Source organism: Sus scrofa, chromosome 1, assembly GCF_054392235.1.
Source record: "Sus scrofa isolate SSC_HxYL_T2T_F1_AM1 chromosome 1, Sscrofa_HxYL_maternal_Yorkshire_Landrace_v2.0, whole genome shotgun sequence".
NCBI lineage: Eukaryota > Metazoa > Chordata > Mammalia > Artiodactyla > Suidae > Sus > Sus scrofa.
Window position 1 is genome coordinate 194,623,361 of NC_139383.1, and position 23,611 is coordinate 194,646,971.

A 23,611-nucleotide genomic window follows, 5' to 3' on the forward strand; every position below is an offset into this window, starting at 1 on the left:
GGAGGGGGAGGCAGCGACCAGCTAGAGTCCTGGTCACACATAAGGTCACACATATTGCTGAAAGAGAATCAACACACAGACTCATCCATTATCCATAAATTACACAAGGAAACATTTGAGACAGTTTTTATTAAATATACAAAAGCAAAATAAAGCAAGCAGTCTCTAAGAAGGGAGGACAACATAAGGGCATTGTCTTTGGACGGTGGTACAGCACCATTAAGGTTAACTTAGATTAACAAAACATGAGCATAGACAGCTAACTATATTCTGTGTCTCCCTTAGTAGTTTTAAGGTCTACCTAGTCATCATTATTCAAATTTTTCCTCCCCAGAATACACAAACATAGTAACCAAATGTTTATTATACTTAGGAAAAGCATTGTACTCTAAAAATTAACTTAGTCTTTTCCATGTCTAGGTGTTCTCTTCATCTCCCACCATGTTCATTAGTAAGACTGAAGTAAGGTAAAACCTTCACTCAAATCCCACACAACACCATACGTGGTTAATACTATTTGCCAAAATCAAGCAGAACAAGCAGCAGAGTTGTTTACTCCTTGTAGACATTTAACTTTAAAACTTAATTTTAATCAAAGTAAAACTGTTCTAAGAAAGCTACTGGACATATCCAGAAACAGAACTCCATTTTCTCCCTTGGCACCACCCCGGAATATTAGTTCAGAACCATCTGCTAAGCTGTAACACTAGTGCCAGACTCATCAGCTGCTGGTCTGACCAGAGATCAATGCCTGATTTCAGCAAAAGAGCTTAAATTATTTGAGATTAACATTGTTGATAGCTTCCTCAAAGGATGAATATGGATACTTTCAGGAACAGTGTTGGACAAGGTACTGATATTTTTATCTTTCCCCTTTGAAAGAGCTGTTTTAAAATATTTTAGCTGTCAAATCTTCTTACAATTATACTGTACAACTGAAAGATGCACATTTGGAGTGTTACATGATATAAGTAAATTGGATGTATACTTTTGAATACAGGTTATTTTCATGGGCTTGACATATCACACTGCTAGAATGTAACCACGCCTAAGATGAAAGCCCACTCCCCTGCAAGGTATAAGAAATCCACAGAAGCCATTCTTAGTACTGTGGCAATAATAATCCATGAATACTGTTCATAAATATATAATATGGGGGAAAAGAGAAGTGTTATACCAAGGAAAGTGATTTGCTAGTTTCAAAATGTATCTACATCTCTATTTCTTTCCTATGCAATTATGTGACAAATTTTCAAAATACACACTGTTGATCTGCAGAGCAAAGCAAAGCTCCATGTTTAAAAAATATTTTAAACATTGGAGTTCCCCTCGTGGCGCAGTGGTTAATGAACCCGACTAGGAACCATGAGGTTGCAGGTTCGATCCCTGGCCTTGCTCAGGGGGTTAGGGATCCGGTGTTGCCGTGAGCTGTGGTGTAGGTCTCAGATGCGGCGCTGTGGCTCTGACATAGGCCGGCGTCTACAGCTTTGATTGGACCCCTAGCCTGGGAAGCTCCATATGCTGCGGGAGCGGCCCTAGAAAAAGGCTAAAAGACAACAACAAAAAAAATTTTAAACATTTTAAGTGTCACAATAAATGAGTGGTCCTCAGCTGAAACATACTGAACAGGCTTTTAAAAAGACACATACTGCCATGCATTCTGTTGCTCTGTGTAAGACCATTATCTGGCTATCTGAACTTGACTGGTAGGTTCTGGCCATTCATGGCATAATCCACGTGGCTTCTCAAATGCTTTAGTAGTAAAACCTGATACATGTCAAAAGTAGATTGGTCATTTCCTATAACTACCTCCTTCCTATGAAAAGTAATTCAAACTTCAAACAAATTGGCAGTTTATGTGCAGCCTGTGACCTAACTCTCCTTTACTCTGGGATAGGGAGTGGGAAGTATCAGTTAAATATTGCGAAAATCATCCGACGTTATTAATAAAATCCAGATTTGGGCATTCAGGAAAGTTTCTACCCCTATACCTCCTTAGCACTACTGGGATATACTGCCATGATACACTATTATTACTTAATAGAAGAGATACTAAATAGACTACACTTGTTATCAAGACTTTAATGTAGGAGAATCTGTAGTACCAACAGCAACAAGGAGTTGCTGATACAGGTATAAACCACATCATGCTACACTAATGGTTTCAGAGTGTTGGAAAGCTCTTAAAGATCAATCAAAACACAGTATAGCAAAAGTAATTTTAACAAGGGAAAAAACAATTCCTAAATAAACAACTGTGGCTGCCCAGGGTGCAGTCTGGCTAAATTGGAAAGGATTACAGACCCAGGCTATGTTTCAGCTGGGCATACAGGACTAAGAGAAACAGGGCTAGGACCACCTAAACCATATTAACAGGAGGAACAAATCAAATTCAGAGCAAGGAAAAGAGCCAGCTGCTTACTGTCAAATACAAATATTATGTTTCTGCTTTCTCTTCTAAGTGACTTAATTTCATAAAACACTGGCAAAGGTAAAGATAAGTAGGTATTAGGACAGCATCCGGGTACCCAATCTTCTAATCACTTACATGCCTAGGAACTAACAACCTACCACTGAGGTGGGTGAATCTCACTGTCAGTCACCTCTGAGGAATCAGCTAACAACTACATATCTAATTTCTGAAGCATGAGAAAGGTGCTTCCACAAATTCCAACCAGTACACCTGGCATTATTAATCCTGGAGAATAAAGGGATGTTTGTTAAAACTCAGAAGACAGCAGGAGCTCATGAAAATACTTTGACAGGAATGAAGAAACAGCTGCCCCACAAAACCTATCTGAAGCCTAGAAGGCTTAGCCAGGTCTCTCATGATCAAAGTACTTGTGAACAAGAAGAGGGGTGCAACACTAGTACAAGTGGGTGGAAAAGAAACTAAATGTTTGCTTATACTCAGACTGTGAGTCCTCAGTGCTAGCAAGGGCTCAATAAACAATATGCTGCATGAACTGATGAACAGTCAGATCCTTCCAGGTCTCCTCCAGACCACAAAATACAGGGGCTTTCAAGCTTCTCTCATGAAACGTTTGACTACCTACCCTCACTCCTCTGGTTCTACCTCCTCCTTCAACATGTTCACCTCCATTACCCTATCAGTAACAGCCACTCCCCCAAAGGTGGAAAGCATTTTTTCACTAGTAGAGAATAAAACATCTAATTCAAGGGGTACTTGGTGTAAGACTTCCATAAACACATCCATAAACTCCCTTGATCATTATGTGAAATTTGTATATACAGTAGTTTTCTTTCTTTGATCTTTTAAGAAACTTTGAACTACTTACACTGTTGTCAATTGCCTCAACTTCCTCATTCTAAATAAAGCACAAGAATGCTTACGAAAACATGCAAGCCATCATGTACCTGCCTTAGCAGCAGCAAAAAAAAAAAAAAGCAACAAATTTTAAGTCATTTAACCTTAAAACCTGCTGTTTCAAAAAGGAAAAAAAATATTTTAAACATTTTAAGTTTCACAATAATTTTTTAAAGTGGTAAGAAAAATGAAGATGCTGTGTCATTAGTGTTTATGAATTTTGCCAAGTGACAAGAGGGTGGGATGTACTTAACCATTTAAAAAAAAAAAAAAATCACCCTTCTCAGATCCAAGCATGGTATTTAAAAACAAAAATAAACCCACAATGTAACACTCTATTATCTTTTTAAAAAACTGACAGTGATGTCTTTATTTGGAATAAGCAAGTTTAAGAAATAGCTATTTGTAATCTTTAAAACAATGCACTGAAAATAAGTCTTAATTTCAGAGTTTTATTGTATTGCACTAAAGGAACAGCAGGACGGTTATACAATGTTCTCTCTCATTCAGTTTTGAAAATCTAAAGTACTTGCAAATTCTTAAGAATACCTTTACCACCAGATTAGAACAATTATGTGTAGTTATTACCAACTTCTTAATAAGTAATGTCTCACAAATTAAAACACATTTAAAAAGCTTTAAATGCATTCTTCACAAGTAAGTCAGCATATATTTTTGTATCTTGTTCAATTATGCTTAAGAATTAAAGCAAGTATATTACTCTGGTGGAAATATGGAAATCTCTCATTCATGCAATATAGGAATAATATTTCAAGTCTAAGGGGGAAAAAACCCCACTCATTTTTTTTTTAATTTATCCATATATAATCACCTACATGATAGATGCGGAAACCCGAAGTTTCCCACAGGTCAGATATATATTTTCAGTTCATCAGAAGCACCTGATATCTACAGCTAATTTATAATTAAATGGCATTTCAGTAAAACCAAAATGAGCCCTATAAGTTCCTAAAAACAAAAGCTTCCAATGGACTAAAGACAGTCAATAATTAATGCAATCATTCAAGGGATTATGGCTGTTCCTTAAGGAGTGCAAGTTCAAACCTGTCCACACCAGAGGTATCATTTTATATTAATTTATATGTAATTCCATTTAAATTCTTTATCCGAGTATAACATATGAAAACAGTCTTTCCACAAGCAAAAAATGTGGAAACATTTAAAAAATAAGGAGTCATTTTTTAAAGTAACTGATCAGATTCCATAGGCTACTCTTGGAAACAGGATCTTGCTGGATAGAATCCCTTCATTTGGTGGCTTTTTGCATGCACTTAACTGGACCAATTCTTCTGAGTGTTGTTCTAAGAGCTCACCAAAACATAGATCATGCTGAAAAGAAGAAAAACGCTATTATTAATTCAAACATTCCTAATTATAAAAAAGTTGAGTCTGCTTTATACAGCAAACTAGTTCACGGTATCACACCATCACAGAAAATGGAAAAATCAATGACAAGTTCACAATGCGATTTTAATCTGCATTTATGGACTTTTGCCTAAGGTAGGCTGGCTCAGTGCATGTGCTGTAGCTGTCCCCTATTTCCTTTCCAATTTTAGCAAGTAGAACGGCACAGCTGAAAGCTTAATGGGGGATCAGAGCTTAAAGAAGCAATCCAAAACAGCACACTGCTCCAGAGCTGTGTCTAAGAATAGGAGTGAGCATCTCCAAGGGCTTACTTCATGCCAGACCTTCTGGGATCCTAAGAGGTAGGGTAGGTACCATCATCATCCCATCTTACAGACAGGAATGACCAATGAAAGGAACTTTCCCACTAGAAAAAAGCTCTAGGCAACAGCAGCAAGGTTAAAAAAGCTAAGGGGACCAATAACCAAAATAAAAAGCAATAACCATGTGATTTAGGCTTAAGGACTGCTGGGCAAGCCTACATGAAGAGCAATGTAGGACAGCCATGGTTCAAAAGCATGACTGTCCAAATGGAAATATAAAGCAATGAGGTGAGCAAACGTGATAGACAATTTAAAACAGAAATGAGGGAGTTCCCATTGTGGCTCAGTGGTAACGAATCCAACTAGTATCCATAAGGATACGGCTTCGATCCCTGGCCTTGCTCAGCAGATTAAGGATCGGGTGCTGCCATGAGCTGTGGTGTAGGTCACAGAGGCAGCTCAGATTCAACCCCTAGCCTGGGAACCTCCATGTGCCACAGGTGCAGCCCTAAAAAAAAAGACAAAAAAAAAAAAAAAAAAAAAAAAAACCCAGAAATGAATGATGTAGTGCCACCATCTCCTGGTGAACATTTTCCCACAATTCCACATCTCCAATTTTATCATTTATTCAATCATTCGTTTTCTTTCAACACATATGCTTTAAGTGCATCCTATATGCCAGCACTGTTCCAATTACTATAGAAACTTAAATAATAAAATTAACAGAAGTTAAAAGGACAACATGGAATTTCACTTTTGAGAACTTTTTCCCTATCTTTGTTTCATGTATGAATGTGTGCAGATACACATAAAGGACATTCATTTTTCACAATCATAACCTCTAAAAGCATAAAAATACATTTTTCATAAATTTCAGCCTAGGACTTCATCCTTTCCATAATGGAAATTTCTATGATGTAAACAAGAAATAGGAATATAAGCCTACCAGTTAATACTGATCACGTTTTCAAGTAATGGGGAAAAGGAAAGGGAACAGAAACTTAATTACTACAATAATTTCATCTAGTACAATTAATTTTCTTCATATTTTGACAATCAGGTGGAAAAGTCCTCCCTAGCTGAATATATATATAAAAAAAAATGAGAAAAGTATACATAGTTTAAACAACAATTAAACTTCACATTTTCCAGTGTCTATTTCTCATTTTAATAAGCAGCCGTTTTACTCCACCTACAGTACACCTAGAACAGTGGCTCTCAACTGGGGCTGATTTGGCTCCATAGGGGGCATCTGGCAACATCTATAGAGACATTTCTGGTTATTATGACTGGAGCAGGGGGATGCTACTGGCACCTAGCGGGTAGAGGCCAGGGATGCTGCTAAACATCCTACAGTGCACAGAACAGCTGCTCACAACAAAGATTTATCCTACCCAACGTATCAACAGTACCAAGGTCAAGAAACTGACCTAAAGCAACAATGACATAAGTCCATCACAGTATAAAGGGAAAGAAATCAATAACTACACCATCCTGTACAACAGAACTGTTTCTTTCATTCATCCCATTTGGATCATGCAACCAGTAAAAGGCAGAGCATACAGTTTATGAAGAATGATAAAGAAAAAATTAAATATAATCTCAAGAGAGACACTGAAGCCAAGCAAAAACTTTTTTGCAAATTCACACAGCCATATCCTCTAAATGCCATGACTCTGCCATAGGGAATAAGGATCATCCTTCACTGACTCTGAAAGTATGGAAGCAGCATCCCTGACCCAACTTTCTGCCTCTGACTGCACACCAGTTGGCTGCCTTGACAAGTACCAGTTTATTCAATGTGTATGAATTTGCTGGCATGCACGGTACCATTACCAGTTACCACCATTGAAGACAATGAGTTATTCTTCAAGTGAGTTTTAAGGTGTCCGTACTATAAAGGCTGCAAATGTTTTAGGCAGCAGAAAAGTGAAATCATATATTTTTTTTAACTTACCCATATAGGTAGTAAAAAAATGCTAGAAGATAAAAAGCTAATTTGCACCATCCTTCTTTCTGACAATAAGCTAGAATATCTGCATTCATGATGGTTGTAGGGTCATAGAGTCCTGGTCCACTCATCACTGGTCTACTCATATACCTGTAATAAACACAGCTGATTAGCCACTCAGAAAGGAAGCTAAGCTTCAGGATGGAAAAGAACATTCTTCTTCTCACTATCTGTTACAATGAGAGGTGGTCCACATAGGGAAGCATACTTTTAGTTCTAGGTGGAGTTCTTTCCTTTTATCACTTTAAAATATAGGAGCCCTAAAGAGAACAGTGCAGTTAAACAAGTCAGATCTGGTCTCCTCTACACTTTCAGAAATCTATGAAAACAGAGTAACTGTAGAAAGGAAGTAAGATTTCTTCTTTCAACTTTTTATTTTAACATAAAGATATTCCAAATGTCCACATTTACCACATGGTTTTATCCTTTTCTGTCCTCTCTAAATATGTGTACATTTTTTTTCTGTACCATTTCAGACACAGTTACAGTTGTGAAACCACTTCACTCCTAAGTACTTCTTCCACATGTATTTCCTAAAATCAAGGGCAATGAGACTTTGGCATGCCTATCCAAAACAAAAAACTATATAGATCAGATATAACTTTTAGAAATTATGATATGAATCTTTTATAAATAACCAAATTTAAAGTCATAATGTAAACATGGAGAAAGTTAGACATGGACTATACATTTTGATTTACATGAAGTCCAAAGATGGACAAAACTAAGCTGCAAGAGATCACTGGTTTTCCTGGAGGGTACAGGGCTAACACACTGGCATGGCACATAAGGGACTCCTGGGCGGTGATTTCACGTGTCAATGCATGTAAAAATCCACTGAGCTGTACACTTCAGACATGCATACATTACTGTAAATTATACCTCACTTTTTTTCTTTTCAAAAATTTTTAATTTAATTTTTTTATATTGGATATACTTCATTTTTTAAAATAATCTTTAAACCTCATAAGCTCCAAAAGAGGTATTAAAATAGCTATTTCTTCGAGTTTCTATGGTGGCTCAGCATTAACAAACCAGACTAGTATCCGAGAGTCCTCAGGTTCAATCCCTGGCCTTGCTCAGTGGGTTAAGGATCCAGTGTTGCCATGAGCTATGTGGTGTAGGTCGAAAACATGGCTCACAGCTAGGATCTGGCATGGCTGTGGCTGTGGTGTAGGCCAGCAGCTGCAACTCCAATTTGACCCCTACAGCCTAAGAACTTCCACATGCCACAGGTGCAGCCCCCCAAAAGACAAACCCACAAAAAACCAACTATTTCTTCATCCATGTGGCTTTAAAAATAAACACCAACTAGTTTTCAGTTTTCTTTTAGGTGACTAGCATGTAAGATAACCATATCAACACAGCATAATTAAAATTTAACTAGGAAAAGTATTAGAAGTGTATCTAAAGATTACCTCCAAATATGATATGCCAAGAGGGGCATATTGAGACCCAAGGTAAGCCACTCTGCAGCACAAAGAAACATGACACAGAAGAAAGCATGGATGAGGTACTCTGGAAGGACAAGCTGGAAGAAAAAATAAGCCAGTTATCGAAATGCCTTGTCATTAAGTCAACTGCTAATTAGGAAAGCAGGTGGCAACTAAGTTTCCATAATGAAAAATCACTGTTTTTTTGAATCAGAAGTGAAAGATGCTATTGAGTTTTATTTCCATATCTAACTTTTGACCAAAAGCAGGACTACAAGCAAACTGACCAGAGAATATAGCTTACACTGAAAGAATAAGATAACTTAAAATTTAAAACCCAAATTCTTATGGCAACAGATTAAAATTGTACAAAGTTACCACCCAGATTGTTCAGTCATTTGCTCATCATTTCGAATACTTTTTCTTTCCATCACTTAAGAATGATAAAAAATACAAAAACAAAGTATCTGTTCACATGCAACATGGTATTTAAAAATTCACAAAAACAAGCTCCCCTTTAGAAGCTTACACATTTTTAGAGTTTTTAACAGAAACCAGGGATGCTACATATACAATATTTAGCAAACCACATCACATTACCACAAAAGTAATTTTTCAATGGAAAGCCAACAGCCAATAATCTCAGCACAGTCAGGGGGGAAAGAACATTAATATGCACAGATGCAAATAAGGCACTTTCTGCAATGTAGGAGGGAAAAGACTGAGATCTGAACCATGAAATTGGAATTCTCCCAGTTCCCAAGCTCCCCCCACTCTACATGACCTCCCTGTTTCTCTCAGCCTCCTTTCTCTCATAAAGTGCTATGGACACAGCAGACCAGAAGAAGCTCAGAACTCAAAAGACACGATACATCTTTTGATAGCAGGTAGTAGTAAGCGAAGAAAAATTAGTTCAAGCAAAATGCTTTTTTATAAAATGCCCAAGAGTTCATGCTTTCCTTTAAATTGTCTTTCTCATCCTAAAGACCTCAGCCTGACTCTGTTAAGTAAAAATACCAAAACCTTTCAAGTTTCAGCCAAAGAGCTCCTTATAAATCACAACTGCAAAGCCGCTTTCTCAAATGTGCCTGCATTGTACAAATTAAAATTATATGAATCCTCAACATCATCAGATCTATTCTGAGGGGAAACTATAGCTGCAGAAATAAATAATACAATTATACTACTATTCAAGCCCATTTTCTAATATTCCCAAATTACTTTTCCCATTCAAAGCTGTAAAGCAAAGTTTTACATTAATACCATTTTAAATAAAATCCCAGTAAAACCAATTAATCTACACCACTAACCAGATATTTTCTACAAATTTAAGCAATATAATAACAAGACAAATTCACATATATATATATAAACATGCAAATAACACAAACTGTTAAGCCAGCATTTAATTAAAATCAAAATTAAACATCTGCAGGAAAACAAGAAAGGGATTTCCTTAGGAAAACCCTTGAAACACAAAGACTACAACCAGGTCAAACAAGAAAAATATACATTGTGTAGGAGTTCCACTAGAGCTGCTATTTATAATACTAGTTTAAATTATGAGACTTCTCTTTAAAATATAATAAACCTATTTTAGCTCTCTAAAGCCAACTGATCTAACAATACAAAACAAATCACCATCCACGTTTTCATCCTTCGCTTCCTGACTAAGGTATGGGGGAGAAAATAATTTCAAAAGCATGATCCCTACTGGTCTTAATATTCTTTAATAAGAGTGATCATCAAGATAATCTGCAATTCTACCGGTTCTAATATGAAACAAATGCCACACTCCCTCCCTTCTCCTCAAAACTTTAGTCCAGAAAATTTTCCTATGCTTTTCTCATAAAGACCAATCTTCTTCAATCATTCTTTAACGACGAAATTTCCCCATAAGTGGCACAAAATGATTCCATTTCGTTCTGTTTGTCTGTTTTGGCCCTGCCTACCTCCTCCTATGGAAGTTCCTGAGCCAGGGATCGAACCTATACCACAGCTGCGACCAGTGCCACAGCTGCGGCAACACCGGATCCTTAACCCACTGAGCCACAAGGGAACTTCCTATTATTCCATTTAGGAACCAACATTTAATCAAAAACTAGTATCCAGAATGGCTGCCTCATGCAAATATGGCTGAAATGATAGTACTTAAACATGCAAATCATAATATTCTCTAGTTAAGGTTCACATCGTTAAAAATAATAGTATTTGTCTTCCCCCATACTTTGGCAGAATTGTCAAAACAAATTTTCAATAGGGAAAACTGTCAGATGCACTGCTATTAAGCCAATTATCGGCACCCTAGTCAAAACACATCTTGTGCTGGTCATGAAACTTCCTTCCATCCACTGCAGCATTAGGATTCCCAAGCACAAATGAAAATTTCTTTCCATTAAAAAAAAAAGCCAAAGATCACATGTTGTATGTTCAGATGAAATTAGTTCCTCTGAAATTTACAGCAAATTAGAAATCTGAGCTTAAAAATTAGGCTGTCTGGGTTCAAATTCTGACTCTACCTTGGCTGTGTGACCTTTGGCAAAGTGATTTAACCTCACCAAGCCTCAGTGTACTCTCCTATTCATGAGTATAATATACCCACCTCAGGACTGTCGTGAGAACCCAAATGAAAAAAACCAGGTAAAGATGGTAGCATAGAGCCTGGCACCCAGGAAAGCCCTCATTTGATTTCAGCTATTATCATCCTCATCATCATTTGGTTATGTGAAGTAATGAAAAGCCAAAGAAGATAGGAAGATAGGCATCAAAAGAAGAAATTTCAGCTTAATTTCTTGGTAACAATTAGTTCAAACAGTAAGTTAAGATGTTTTATAATGAACATTATTACTTTCCAGTGAGAAAGCAGATTCATCTCATATGCTGCTTCACAAGAGGAGAATAACAGTAAGATAATACTTTTAATTGTACCCACATCAAGTCTTACTGTAGCAGTTCTTTAAAGACAAGCTAAGAATCTATTCCATCAGGCCTATTTATCAAAGAAACAAGGATAAAGCAGCAAACTAACTTTAAAGAACCTTTCCAAATAAAATCCCTCTAGCATGCTAGTGCTTTATACCTTTATACAACTAAAGTCTGTACATGTTTTCATCTTCACTAAGTAATTTTTAAAGATGAATTATTATATTCTATTTCTTGAAGACATACCCACTGCTTTCTTACAAACAATTTTTCAGTTTCTGACCAGTTAGGCAAAATCAAACCTACAGGCTAAAGGAGAATCTTCCTAAATGAGTAAACAAAATGAAGTCAAAAACATATAGAAAACTCCTAAGCACCATGGGGCCACATTATAACTAAGTGGAGCAGAACTCAGAACTTAGGGCTGTTTTAGAAACTTGAGTAGATTATACATTAGAAGTAACTATGTAGACATTTGTATACCAATTGTTAATCCACAAAATTCTAACCTGAATCCAAAGGTCAGCATTATTGCAAGATTCTAGAGCCTAACAACAGAGCTATCCACCTAATAGGCACTAAATAAACATCAATGAAAGAGTAAATAAATCCCAGCATAGACAAAACCAAAGACAAAAGTAAATAAGGTACTAAAGACTCCACCTACAGATTACCTGAAGGTAAATCACAACAAGAATAATCTCACCTATGAAATCATTTTAGGTTAGCCAACTTTCAAACACTGCGCCAAATAATTTAATATCAAAGTGCCTATGGCTATAATATTTTTTGAAATGCATGAGCATTTAACAGCTTTCCCTACTTGACTGGGCCAGCAAGCAAACATTTGCATAAAATGTGAAATTTCATGAAATCATAAACCTCAACAGGCATATGAACAAGCACACCGAACAGAACATTTTACAAATACAAATGCCCTTGCCCTCCCCATGAAATGATAGCATTAAAACATTAAACTAAAAAGCAGTACACACCTTTAATGCAATTTTGACTCTTTTAATCTTTTTGACCTTTTCAACTGTCTTTGGCGACAATGTAAAAAGCAGATTGGAAGAATGTTAGTATGACAGCTGACAAGATCACCAGCAGATTAATAATAGTCAGAATAGTCAAGCGGAATAGGAAAAAAAATTTTTTTTTTTTAATTCTGCCTACTTCAGAAAGTATAACATATCATGCTACTGAGAATATTGGCCATTTTCAAATTATGTTAAGTTAAAAACCAAAAACAGTTTAAAAATCTAGGGGAAAATCCTATATTATAACTTACAGGATTCAGGGTATTACACTGGTCTATAGGATTCTTGTAATCAGTCTTCAGCTCATCAAATGCTATAATCTAAAATAAAAATAAAATAGTTAGGACCTCTCACTTTAATAAAAAGCCACAATAAACCTGCCCCATCAAGCAGTAATAGAATAATGTTAATAGGACAAAAGCAGAAGTGTACCAACTTTATATGTACCAATTTATAGTAAACGCAATGTGGTAATTAATAAATAACTAGAATCACATTTACAGAACTGAGAACACTTTTATAGTGTTATCACTAAAATGATCTAATATCACTAAGATAAATACTTCAATTTTCAATTTTTTCAATGCCTCTGCTCAAGTGATTTTCTCTGCTTGAGATGATCTTTCCCCCACCCATAACTATTTATGGAAACTCCTCTTTATCCTAAAAAACACTCTTCCTATGTCAACTCCTCCCTGTAGGTTTCCCTCACTTCCTTGGGCAGAAATAACTGCATGCCTGCCTAATCTCACATAATACATGGCTTCATAATGGCTACCAGGCTGGCACTTCTCATACTGGAGAAGGGGATTTATGTTCAAGTTAGTGTTTCCCCCACTAGACTATGTGCCTTCAAGGTAAAGTGTTTTTAATCATCTGTGCATGTCCCTCCTTTGTCACACTATTCAGTGGGACTCTAGAAAGGAACTCGAATGCTTCAATTTGTTCCATTTGTGCCCAAACACATACATTTCAAAGTCCTGCGTCATCTAGAAATTCAAGACATGGCCTCAGAACAGGGGAACACTAAGAGATTATTAAAGTTCAAGGCCAAGACCACTACACAGTAGTGCAGTTTCTGCACAGGACAAAAGGCCCGGTGGGAGCCCAAAGCCATCATGTGTTCCTGCTGCCTGGCACCCTGACATAGACTCTGCACCCAGGGGCTGTATGTATTCAAGAGGGAGGACTTTTCTAATTCTTCTGCCTCAAAAGTCACCTATTCGAATTCCCCTTAAGGCATCACATAGGCAAGAGCAGCCCTGTTCAAGGCCACTGCAAAAGTAATCAATCTGACCTACTTTCGAGTCCTCTGCACATTCCTACCACATATAGGTTCTTTCATTTGATCACCAAACTAAAGACTGAAGACAGGTACGCCCAGGTAAGACCAGCTTCTCATGGGGTGATGACTGAAACAGTTATAAATGTAATAAAGGGAGACAGATCTCATTCACTTAAAATGCATGGCACAAGTAAATCAACTACACTTCAGTATATAAGTAAATAAATACTAAAAATAATACCATTAAAAAAATTGGCAAGAATCAAGAATGTTTTTTGGAGTTCTCTTGTGACTCAGTGGATTGAGGACCCAGCACTGTCACTGCTGCAGCTCAGATCACAGCTGTGGCTCAGGTTCAATTCCTGGCCCAGGAACTTCTGCATGCTACAGGTGTGGCCAAAAATGAAAAAGAAAGAAAGAAAAAAAATGTTTCTTTCCACACTCTAAGAAAAACTGTGGCTTTAACATTTAGGATCACTGAATACAGAACTTCAAAATCAAAATGCACTAAAAATAAAATAGGGGTAACACTTTGTGGTGTTGAGTGTCAATATAAGAAGCCAAAGGCACCAAGTTTATGGGGAAGCTATTTTAGTTGTGATCATTTGCCACTCAAGGGTCAGAGAATTTATCTGCCCTTCATCTGGTGGGTTAGGACTAAAGTTTTTATACATGAGACACTGCTACTCAGTATTACCAATAATCAATGAAGTCATATATTTCTAGCTTTTAATATGTTGCTTTACTTCCCTGTTAAAATTCTTAGCTTCATAAAAAGATGAGGTTTTTTTTTAATTTCTAGAATTGTATAAAATTCATCAACCTGACCTAATTAGAAATTCTAATGAAAAAGAAAAAGAAGGAAAATAATTAAACATTAAAATGTAACCTCCATGAAAGCAAAGATTATTGCCATGTTTACCGCTATCTATGTCCCGGTGTAGAATAGTGCCTTGGCATATACCTAGTGTTCAATCAGTATTTACTGAATGAAAGGAGCGAATAAAGAAAAAAAGGGAAAAAAATAGCTCTATGCTTAAAAAAAAAAAGTTTGTAACTCACCAAAAAGCATTTTCCTTTGCTAATTATCCCTAACACATGGAGTTCCCTTTGTGGCTCATCAACTAACAAATTCAACCAGGATCCATGAGGGTGCAGGTTCAATCCCTGGCCCTGCTCAGTGGGTTAAGGATCCAGCACTGCCGTGAGCTGTGGTGTAGGTCACAGACACAGCTCAGACCCCGAGCTGTTGTGGTTCTGGCGTAGGCCGGCGGCCACAGCTCTGATTAGACCCCTAGCCTGGGAACCTCCATATGCCGCGAGAGCAGCCCTAGAAAAGACAAAAAGAAAAAAGAAAAAGAAAATATATATATATATATATAAATGTGCAATTAGAAGATACTAATTTCTAATTAATTATGGACATTACTAGTCAATTACGTGACATCAGCTGTGATGCACTGCCAGTGCATTTGAGTAATAACCTTTAAGACAACGGCCGTGATTGCAAATGCAATTACTTGCCTATTGTATTTGGCAAGATCCAATTTAATAGCATAGTACAAAACTTGTGCTTTAACTTTTTTTTGACTGGACATTTTCTTTGGGTGATTTCAAAGGATCTTTTAATTTACATGTTGCTGAATGGGTTTCTATTTGAGTGCTATAAGCTAGAGTTTTCAAAACTCTTCTGCAAAAATTCTTTGAAAACTAGTGGTTTTCAAATCTTTTGTGACTATATGTCTGGACAAAGATGTTCACAAAATTTTCCACAAAAGTGCAAAAACAATAAAAATAATTAAATCCCTAAAGATAGCAAACTACATAATTCAAGATACATTTAAATTCAATGAAGGACTTTAGGGAATGATTTCTGCATTTTTAAGCTTTCCAACAAATATATTCTCCCAATTCTATATTCTCCAAAAAGCATCAATCACACGAATTAGGCCTAAACCATCAGCATAAAAAAAAAAATCCTCTATACCATGATTAACTTAAAGAGGATTTTTTTGTGTTGGTCTTTTTTTTTTCTTCTTCTTTGGCTGCCCTTTGTCATATGCAGTTCCCCCAGCCAGGGATCAGATGTGGAGCCACAGTTGCGACCTATGCCGAACATGCAGCAACGCCAGATCCTTTAACCCACTGTGCTGGGCTGGGGATTGAACATGCATCCTGGCACTGCAGAGACACCACCAATCCCAATATACCACAGTGGGAACTCCTTAAAGGGGATTTTTTTTTTTAAATTATACTTGAAATTTCCAAATGAGTCTTCTGACAGATACTTAAACTACCTAAGAAAATAAACTGAAGATTACATAGTTAATAGAAAAATTGAAGCTATATCTTTATTTAGAATTTTCCATTTGTTCCCAAAGGATGCATAATCCTCTGAACTGAGAAATCCCTAAGGATAAAAGCTCTCCACTCATCCCTGAAGAAAATTTTAACTCTAATAGGGCTTAAAATTACCTACTTCACTCAGACACACATTCACTTCAAAGATGAAACTAAATAACCCCTTTTTTAAAAAATGCAGTTCAGGTTTTCCTTAAGCCAAACACAACCTACTTCAAAATGTAAGCCATTCATGACTCTTAAGAATCCCCATCAGCTCCAAAAACAAAGAGTACCCATCAAGTAAGAAGTATTACATCCTCATCTACAGACGGCAAGGAACCACACATTTCAGTTTCATCAGAGGCTTATTAAGGCAGAGCTAGTTTGCATCCCCAATTATCTTATTGTCTTTATTCCACCAAAGAAGAGCCTAAAATGCTCAAGTTATTAGTTCCTACTGACAAGCATTTTGAGGGAGCAGTTACTTAACAGCCCACATAAGCATTCCCCACCACACAAACAGTGCAGTTTTAAATAATTATAAATGTAATCATACTCTTTAGCAAAAGGGAATGGATTTGAGTGTTTTTTTTGCACAAGATGCTGCTGTCATTTAAATCACTCTGCCTATGTTCCATTAACAAATCCTTGTTATGGGCATGATGAAACCTGACTTAAAATGTTCATGAGCGTGAACATGCTCAATCATTCAAATTAAGACCAATATTCCAGAAGGTAGTAGAATATGGAGGGCAGAACAAATGTAAGATACATTTTTTTTTTCCCACTGTACAGCAAGGGGGTCAGGTTATCCTTACATGTATACATTACAATTATATTTTTCCCCCGTAAGATACATTTTTTAATGAATGATTTCCAAAAGGTTACTTCTAACTTTGCGTTAGAGAAACAGGATCCCTTAAACATTTATTGTAGAACTATTTCACAGGGAATTTACTTGTTCCCAGTAAGGTTGCATTTCTGTCCTGCAACATAACGTGAGTTTAAAAAATAAATAAAACAAAAGTCCTAGAGAAGCTTACGGTTTCTGAACGTTTTCAAAATCAAATTAAAACTACCTCTACTAAATCAAGTTACTCCGAATACAGAAGTGGCTAGGAAAAAGGTCTTTCGAGAAACTGTCAAAGTATGATTTAGGGGGAAAGTTCGGTGATGCAGAGAACAAAGTGATCAATTCAACCTCCATCCAAGTTCACCAGGAAACAAGAATCTGGGGGCGGAGAGAGGGGATGTTTTGCTGGAAGAGCACCCAAGTGCTGACAAGGAGAGTTCGAAATTTATCTAAAGTGGGTTGTAAGTATCTCACTTGGGCCATACTCCCGTGAATTCCCGAAAACAAAGGCAACCGGCATTAAATAACAATAATTCGGCAAGCTTCATCCCCTCTAAATACGTAGCACGCCTCTCCGCGCTCTTGACATTCTCCCGAGAGATGTGGGAAAGCAGGGATGCCGAGCCGGCCAGCAAAGCACTGTCCCGCAGGGCCCGTAGGGACCGCGGCTGCCCCACCCGGCGGGGAAGGAGTAACGGCGCGCGAGGCCTGCGCTGGGACACAGAGGGCGCAGGCAGCCAGCCAAACAACAGAGGCCTCGGCTCCTCCTGGACCTGGAGCCCCCGGCCCGCGGACGGAGGGCGCGCAGACCCCTGCGCGCGCGGCCTGTACCGCCCCGGCCTGGCCCCATCCCCAGCCGTGCGGACCTCCGGGGGCCGTGGCCGCCCCGACCACGGGCCCGGAGCGAGAAGAGCCTGCGCCGCCACCCCGCCCCCTTCCCCCGGCACTGGCTACTCACGTGCCAAATGGCGAAGAAGATGAGCGCTGCAGTAAGCAGCAGCGCCAGCATGTAACAGAAGGCCGCGAACGTGAACGCCATGGCCGGGGAGGAGCAGGGAGCAGCGCCGGCGCCAGCGGAGAAAAGCGGCGCAGGGCCCTCTGGGTAAAACCATTCACTTCCCGCGGCCACAGCCCTCACCGCCGCCGCCGCTGCCGCCGCCACCGCCGCGGCGCCCGCCCTCCTAGTGCGCTTGCGCACCAGCTTCGGAGGAAGGCGCCCTCCGATGGCCGGAGTCGGCCTTGCACAGTGTTAGACAGGGTCCACCTAACCCTAACCCTAACCCCAACCCTAAAAGATTAAAATATAGCGAGTTGATTTCTTTGGACTACTTCGCTCGTTTATTCTTTGAACAAGTATTTCTTCACAAGAGTGCCTAATATTTCCCAGGTACTGTCCTTCTCTGAGATACAAAGATGAGTAAAATAATACTTGCACTGAAAGAAGTTAGCATAGTGCCAGAAATTAATACATAAATAATAAGTCATTACAGAATTATAACCCTGTTAACGGAAGTCGGCAGCATGTTATGAAAGGTTTGAAAAGGCTACCCAGCCCACCCTGGAATGTTCAGGGAAAGATCCATGAAGTAGAAATTTCCCAAGCTGAGCAGAAGTTGTCCAGGCAAAGATAGGTAGGATCAGCTGTCCAAGAAGAAGGTTTAATATGAGCATATGCACAGAGATGAAGAAGAAAAAAGTTCAGGTCTTAGGTGAAACCGCCAAGGCAGTGTGGAGTGTTAGACTCCAGGAGTCATCAAAGGTTTAGATCATAGAGGGCTTTGCTTAAATGCCTGGTTAAGGAGCTCAGACTTCATATCCCATAAGCCCATGTTTTTCAATCTGTTTTACTCACCATTCGCAATTAGACTTTTTCATTGCAACACAGCAGAACATGACCTACACATTGAATTATAGAGAGATGGGCATCTGGATATCAAGACAAAGAAATAGATATTTAACAATCAAAAATTTCACAAGACAGGAGTTCCCATTGTGGCTCAGTGTGTTAAGAACCTGACTAGTATCCATGAGGATGCAGGCTGGATCCCTGGCAGGATCCATCGTTACCGTGAGCTGATGTCGCTTGGATCCTGCATTGCCGTGACTGTGGTGTGGGCCGACAGCTGCAGCTCCAATTCGACCCCTAACCTGGGAACTTCCATATGCCTAGGGGGTGACACTAAAAAGATGAAAAAAAAAATTTTTTTTTTCACAAAACAATGCTAAGGATCCATGAGTACTTGCCCCCCATCCTTTTTTGCTGTGTTGTTTTTAATGTTCTTTGTGACCCACAAAATTGACTCACCACCTGCTAAATGATTGTAGCTGATGGAAGCGGAAATCAGTGAAGGTTTTTAAGCAAGATCTTTAATGGCTTTGCATTAAAGATCTCTCACACCAGCAAATTGTGTAGAAAATGGTTTAGAAGCAGAGTCTTTCCAGGACTGTCCAACAGAACTTTCTGCAATAGTGGAAATTTTCCTTTTTTTTTTTTTTTTTTTTTTTTTAGTCTTTCTGCTATTTCCTGGGCTGCTCCTGTGGCACATGGAGGTTCCCAGGCTAGGGGTCGAATCGGAGCTGTAGCCCCCGGGCTACGCCAGAGACACAACAACGCAGGATCCGAGCCACGTCTGCAACCTACACCACAGCTCACGGCAACACAGTATCTTTAACCCACTGAGTAAGGCCAGGGATCGAACCCGCAACCTCATGGTTCCTAGTCAGATTCATTAACCACTGAGCCACGACGGGAACTCCAATAGTGGAAATATTTTTTTATCAGCACTGTTCAGTATAGTAGCCAAAAGTCACATGTGGCTATTGAGCTCTTGTAATGTGGTTAGTATGACTGAGGAACTGAACTCAGTAGTATTAGCTGCTGCATTGCAAGTGCAGCTTTTTTTCTGCCTTTTTTTTTTTTTTTTTTTTTGGCTACTCTTTTTTTCAATCAATTAAAATTTATAGAGCTACATGTGGCTAGTGGCTACTGGCTTAGATAGCACAGGTCTATACCTTCAAAATTATGGGCAACTTTATACAAATTACAAAAGTATCTCTCCAGATAAACAGAGCTCTGCACCAGGACACAAGAATGCAGATAATACTTCACTGCCTCCTCCCCACTAACCTCCTTGGCCAGTCAGCCCTTGCAGTGTGCATAATCTGCCCAGTGATACAGAATGACCCTGATTAATGAGGTGTGAAATTGGGAGCAAGGAGCCCATAGCAATAATCCAGGTAAAAGTTGCTGTGGCTCTGACTAAAGCTGTGGAAGCTGGAATATATTTGATAATGTTTAGGAGCTAAGCTCTGCAGGACTTGATTGACTGGAAGCAGTGGCTAGAGAAAGGAAGATGTCAAAGAAGATGTACTGAGTACTGTAGGCCGCAGAGTGTGGCAAATACAGCATTGGGCAATGTTTGTCCAGAAGAACTCATAAACTAATGAAGGCAGATGCAGTTTCCTGGTGTCAGGGAAACAAGAGTTTGCAAGGAATTGTCCCAGCCAAACCATTAGATCCAGTCACCTTCTTATAAATGAATCCCATCTACACTTTGGAGAATGATGTTTCATCATCCTGTACCTCTAAGTCCCACGTTTTGGCAACATGTTATTCTCCAGCTTCACTTGTATGAAAAACTAATGAACAGAAACCTCAGTTAAATAGGGTCAGGAGTCTAGAATGTGGAACTCTCACACCCTCTGATGATAACAAAGCCCAACAGGAAGAAGAAAGTCCTTTCCTGGCCAGAACTCAGCCAATGAAAAGCCGCAGGCTCTTTGTTTGCCAGAGTTCTCCCAACTTCCTTTTCTGTTCTGTAAAATTGTTCTTCTGGAGTTCCCCGGTGGCCTAGAGGTTAAGGATCTGGCATCATCATTGCTATGGCTCAGGTAGCTGCTGTGGCACCGGTTCAATCCCTGACTGAGGAACTTCTGTGTGCCCCCCCCAAAAAAAAACTGTTATTTTTCCCTTGCCTTTTGGGGGGCTTGCACGTGGCTCACCATCATTGCAGATCCCGAATTTCAGTTCTCTGGAGTAAGACTATCTTTGCTGGAAAAATACCTGGCAGTCTATTTCAGATCAATAATTGAAATGTATCTTTCCCTTGCCTGCTAACACTGTCCAGCATAATATCTCACAAAGTAAAACTGACTCCTAAGGACTAACCTTTAATTCTAGAAGGGACAAGCTACCTGAGAAAGTGGGAAAAACTGCCAAGAGAAATTTTGTCTGCACCAGCCCCCATTACTGCTGTTACCTAGACCCCACCTCCACTTCATTCAAGAGTAGCATTTTAGGAGTTCCCGTCATGGCACAGTGGTTAACGAATCCAACTAGGAGCCATGAGGTTTCAGGTTTGATCCCTGGCCTTGCTCAGTGGGTTGAGGATCCGGCGTTGCTGTGAGCTGTGGTGTAGGTCACAGATGCGGCTCAGATCTGGTGTTGCTGTGGCTGTGGCGTAGGCCAGTGGCTACAGCTCTGATTCAACCCCTGGAAACCTCTATATGCCTCGGGAGCGGCTCAAGAAAAGACAAAAAAAAAAAAAAAGAGTAGCATTTTAGGTATCTCAACAAAGCTTTATTCTATATCAGATAGAATGCTGGCTGATTTGCTCAGAAGATGGGCAGTATGAAGCCCCCTTCACATTTTACTGGAGCACACAGGTAAACTTTAGATCTGCATTGTCTAATACAGGAGCCATTAGTCACTTATGGCTATTTAAATTGACTAAAATTAAACTAAAAAATCAATTTCCCAGCTACATTGATTATATTTCAAGTGCGCAATAGCCTCATGTGGCTTCTAACTACCATGTTGGACAACGTAGACAATGTCCATCATCGTAGACAGTTCTATTGGACAGCACTGCTTCAAGACAATGTTACACAACTGTAATCGGTTATCAAATACACCCACTTTAATGAAGGCAAATGGTTGATTAGATCAACCAACCATAGACAAGGACATTGGTGAGGAAAATAATGGGTTTGCTTGACATTTTGGAGGACCATTCTGAGCAATAAGCGCAAACAATTCTCAGTATTCTTTAGAAGTTGCATCAACCCTTTCAGTTCATGGGAGTTATTTTGTGGTACATAATGAATTAAGTTCCCACTCCTATTTGTATAGATGGATGGGCCTGGATGATATTGCAAAGAAATATTAATCATATGCTCAATCACTCACTCTCTCCCTCTCCCCGTCTCTCCTTCCCTCACTCAAATTTCCTTTGTCCAGGTTGCCTTTCTATCAATTTGCCTTCACTCCTCCCACTGCCCACGCGCTCAGCCCAGAAGACTGGGTGAAGATCAGACACCAGAGAGCTAAAAAACAAAGCCCATAAATACAAAGCATGTCATCAAAGAATTGGATCCAAAAAGTTCAGATACACACCTAAGAAAATTTTCCAGCTCCCTAGACTAGATAAAGGAAGCCAGTGCTGAGGAAGAGGGAAGAGGAGGCACTGAGCAGTAAGGAAGTTGCAAGCTTCCATGGGAACCATCCTTGCCAAACTCCAGCAAGCGCTTGGCAGTGGAGCTCAGTTTTCCTTTCTGTTGGCATCTGTTGAGAACCACCATTCAACAGCAGGTCGTCTTCACACATCCATCATCTGAGTAGGAGTGAGGCTTGCCGCTACACATAGCACCAGGTTCAGTCCATCCAAAGGAGAACTTCCTTTTTCTTTGGTCCAGGAGGCTCCTGAACCATGCACCCCTTCTGTGAAGAAGTGAGTAGGATCCTCAAAGAATGGTGGTAACATAAAGGGGAAGCCCAGCACTTTTGTGAATTTGCTCTCAACAAATTCCAGTCTCTCATCAGTGTGGAAGGAGTGGGGACATGTCATCCAGCCTCCATATATCACATGGAGCCCATGACGTTTTGGTAGGACCTGGGCTCTTGCCTTGAGTAATGAAGCAAGAACCCTGAGCACAGAAAGTTCCCAATTTGTCCGGAAGAGGTTTGCATATCTGGGGGAAAAGCAATTTCACCTGGTGATTGTGGGTGGCACCTGGATCTGGACATGTAACTGAGATGTAAGCCTTGGAAAGAATAGCTGTGGAGCCGGGAAGAATGGGAGGTGGATCGAAAGCACTGATTGCCCCTAAAGCTACTCCCACTTCTTCCTTGTTGGCAGAGCTCAGGGTTTGTTCAAAGGTTCATGGCCCTCATGCCATGTACTTCAAGGAGGAGCCCTTCCCCAGGCCAGGGTTTTGGGGAAAGGCAGCTGGTGCCCCTCCAGCATGATATCCGACTTCCAGCTGCTCTATATGGGGCAGAGCTGATGGCTGTTTGTGTTCTTTTCTGTTTGCTGCATACATTTTTAAATCATTGGGTTAAGGCTGCATGCAAACAGAGAATACTGGGCTACCCAGTATGATCTGGTTTCTCGTATCTGGTAGCTGTGTCATCCACATTGCCCTTTGCCCTAGGAGAGCCTGTTATACAACCATTATGAGAGGAATCAATATACAAAAATGACTCAACAATCTCATGTGTGCAAAATATATCTCTTTATTGTGGTTCTTTTTTTGTGTGTGTGCCTTTTTTTTTTTGTCATGAAACCACATGAAAGTAAAATTTTTAAATGGTGATAAAAACAGATTGTAAGTATATAAGAAGTCTCAATACATGCACACACCCATGTAACAAGCACCCTCAAACAAGACAGAGAACTTTGCAAAACATGAAAGCAACATAAATGTCCA

At 39.3% G+C, this 23,611-nt stretch overlaps 1 protein-coding gene across 2 annotated transcripts; it reads right to left on the bottom strand.

The window, feature by feature from the left end:
- Positions 1-110: 110 nt before the first annotated feature.
- CNIH1 (cornichon family AMPA receptor auxiliary protein 1) lies at positions 111-17,988 on the bottom strand. 2 transcript variants are annotated; one of them, XM_085023634.1, is made up of 6 exons: positions 17,862-17,988; positions 12,674-12,742; positions 12,378-12,425; positions 8,446-8,558; positions 6,974-7,117; positions 111-4,678 (listed from the first exon to the last, which is right to left on the bottom strand). In XM_085023634.1, exons 1-6 carry the CDS (start codon positions 17,940-17,942, stop codon positions 4,651-4,653), a joined length of 483 nt encoding a protein of 160 aa, XP_084879760.1. In that variant the 5' UTR covers positions 17,943-17,988; the 3' UTR covers positions 111-4,650. The 2 variants fall into 2 exon arrangements, with proteins under 2 accessions (XP_084879760.1, NP_001230454.1); NM_001243525.1 differs by lacking the exon at positions 12,378-12,425 and having other exon boundaries at positions 3,677-4,678; positions 17,862-17,977.
- Positions 17,989-23,611: the final 5,623 nt, after the last annotated feature.

Bases quoted from the DNA above. Each gene is read 5' to 3' on its own strand.
- CNIH1 (XM_085023634.1), bottom strand. From the start codon at position 17,942: ATGGCGTTCACGTTCGCGGCCTTCTGTTACATGCTGGCGCTGCTGCTT. The intron at 12,426-12,673 runs GTAAGTTATAAT...TTGTCGCCAAAG, and splicing joins AGTGTAATACCCTGAATCCT to ACAGTTGAAAAGGTCAAAAA. The intron at 8,559-12,377 runs GTGTGTACTGCT...TTTTTCTTCCAG, and splicing joins GAGTCAAAATTGCATTAAAG to CTTGTCCTTCCAGAGTACCT.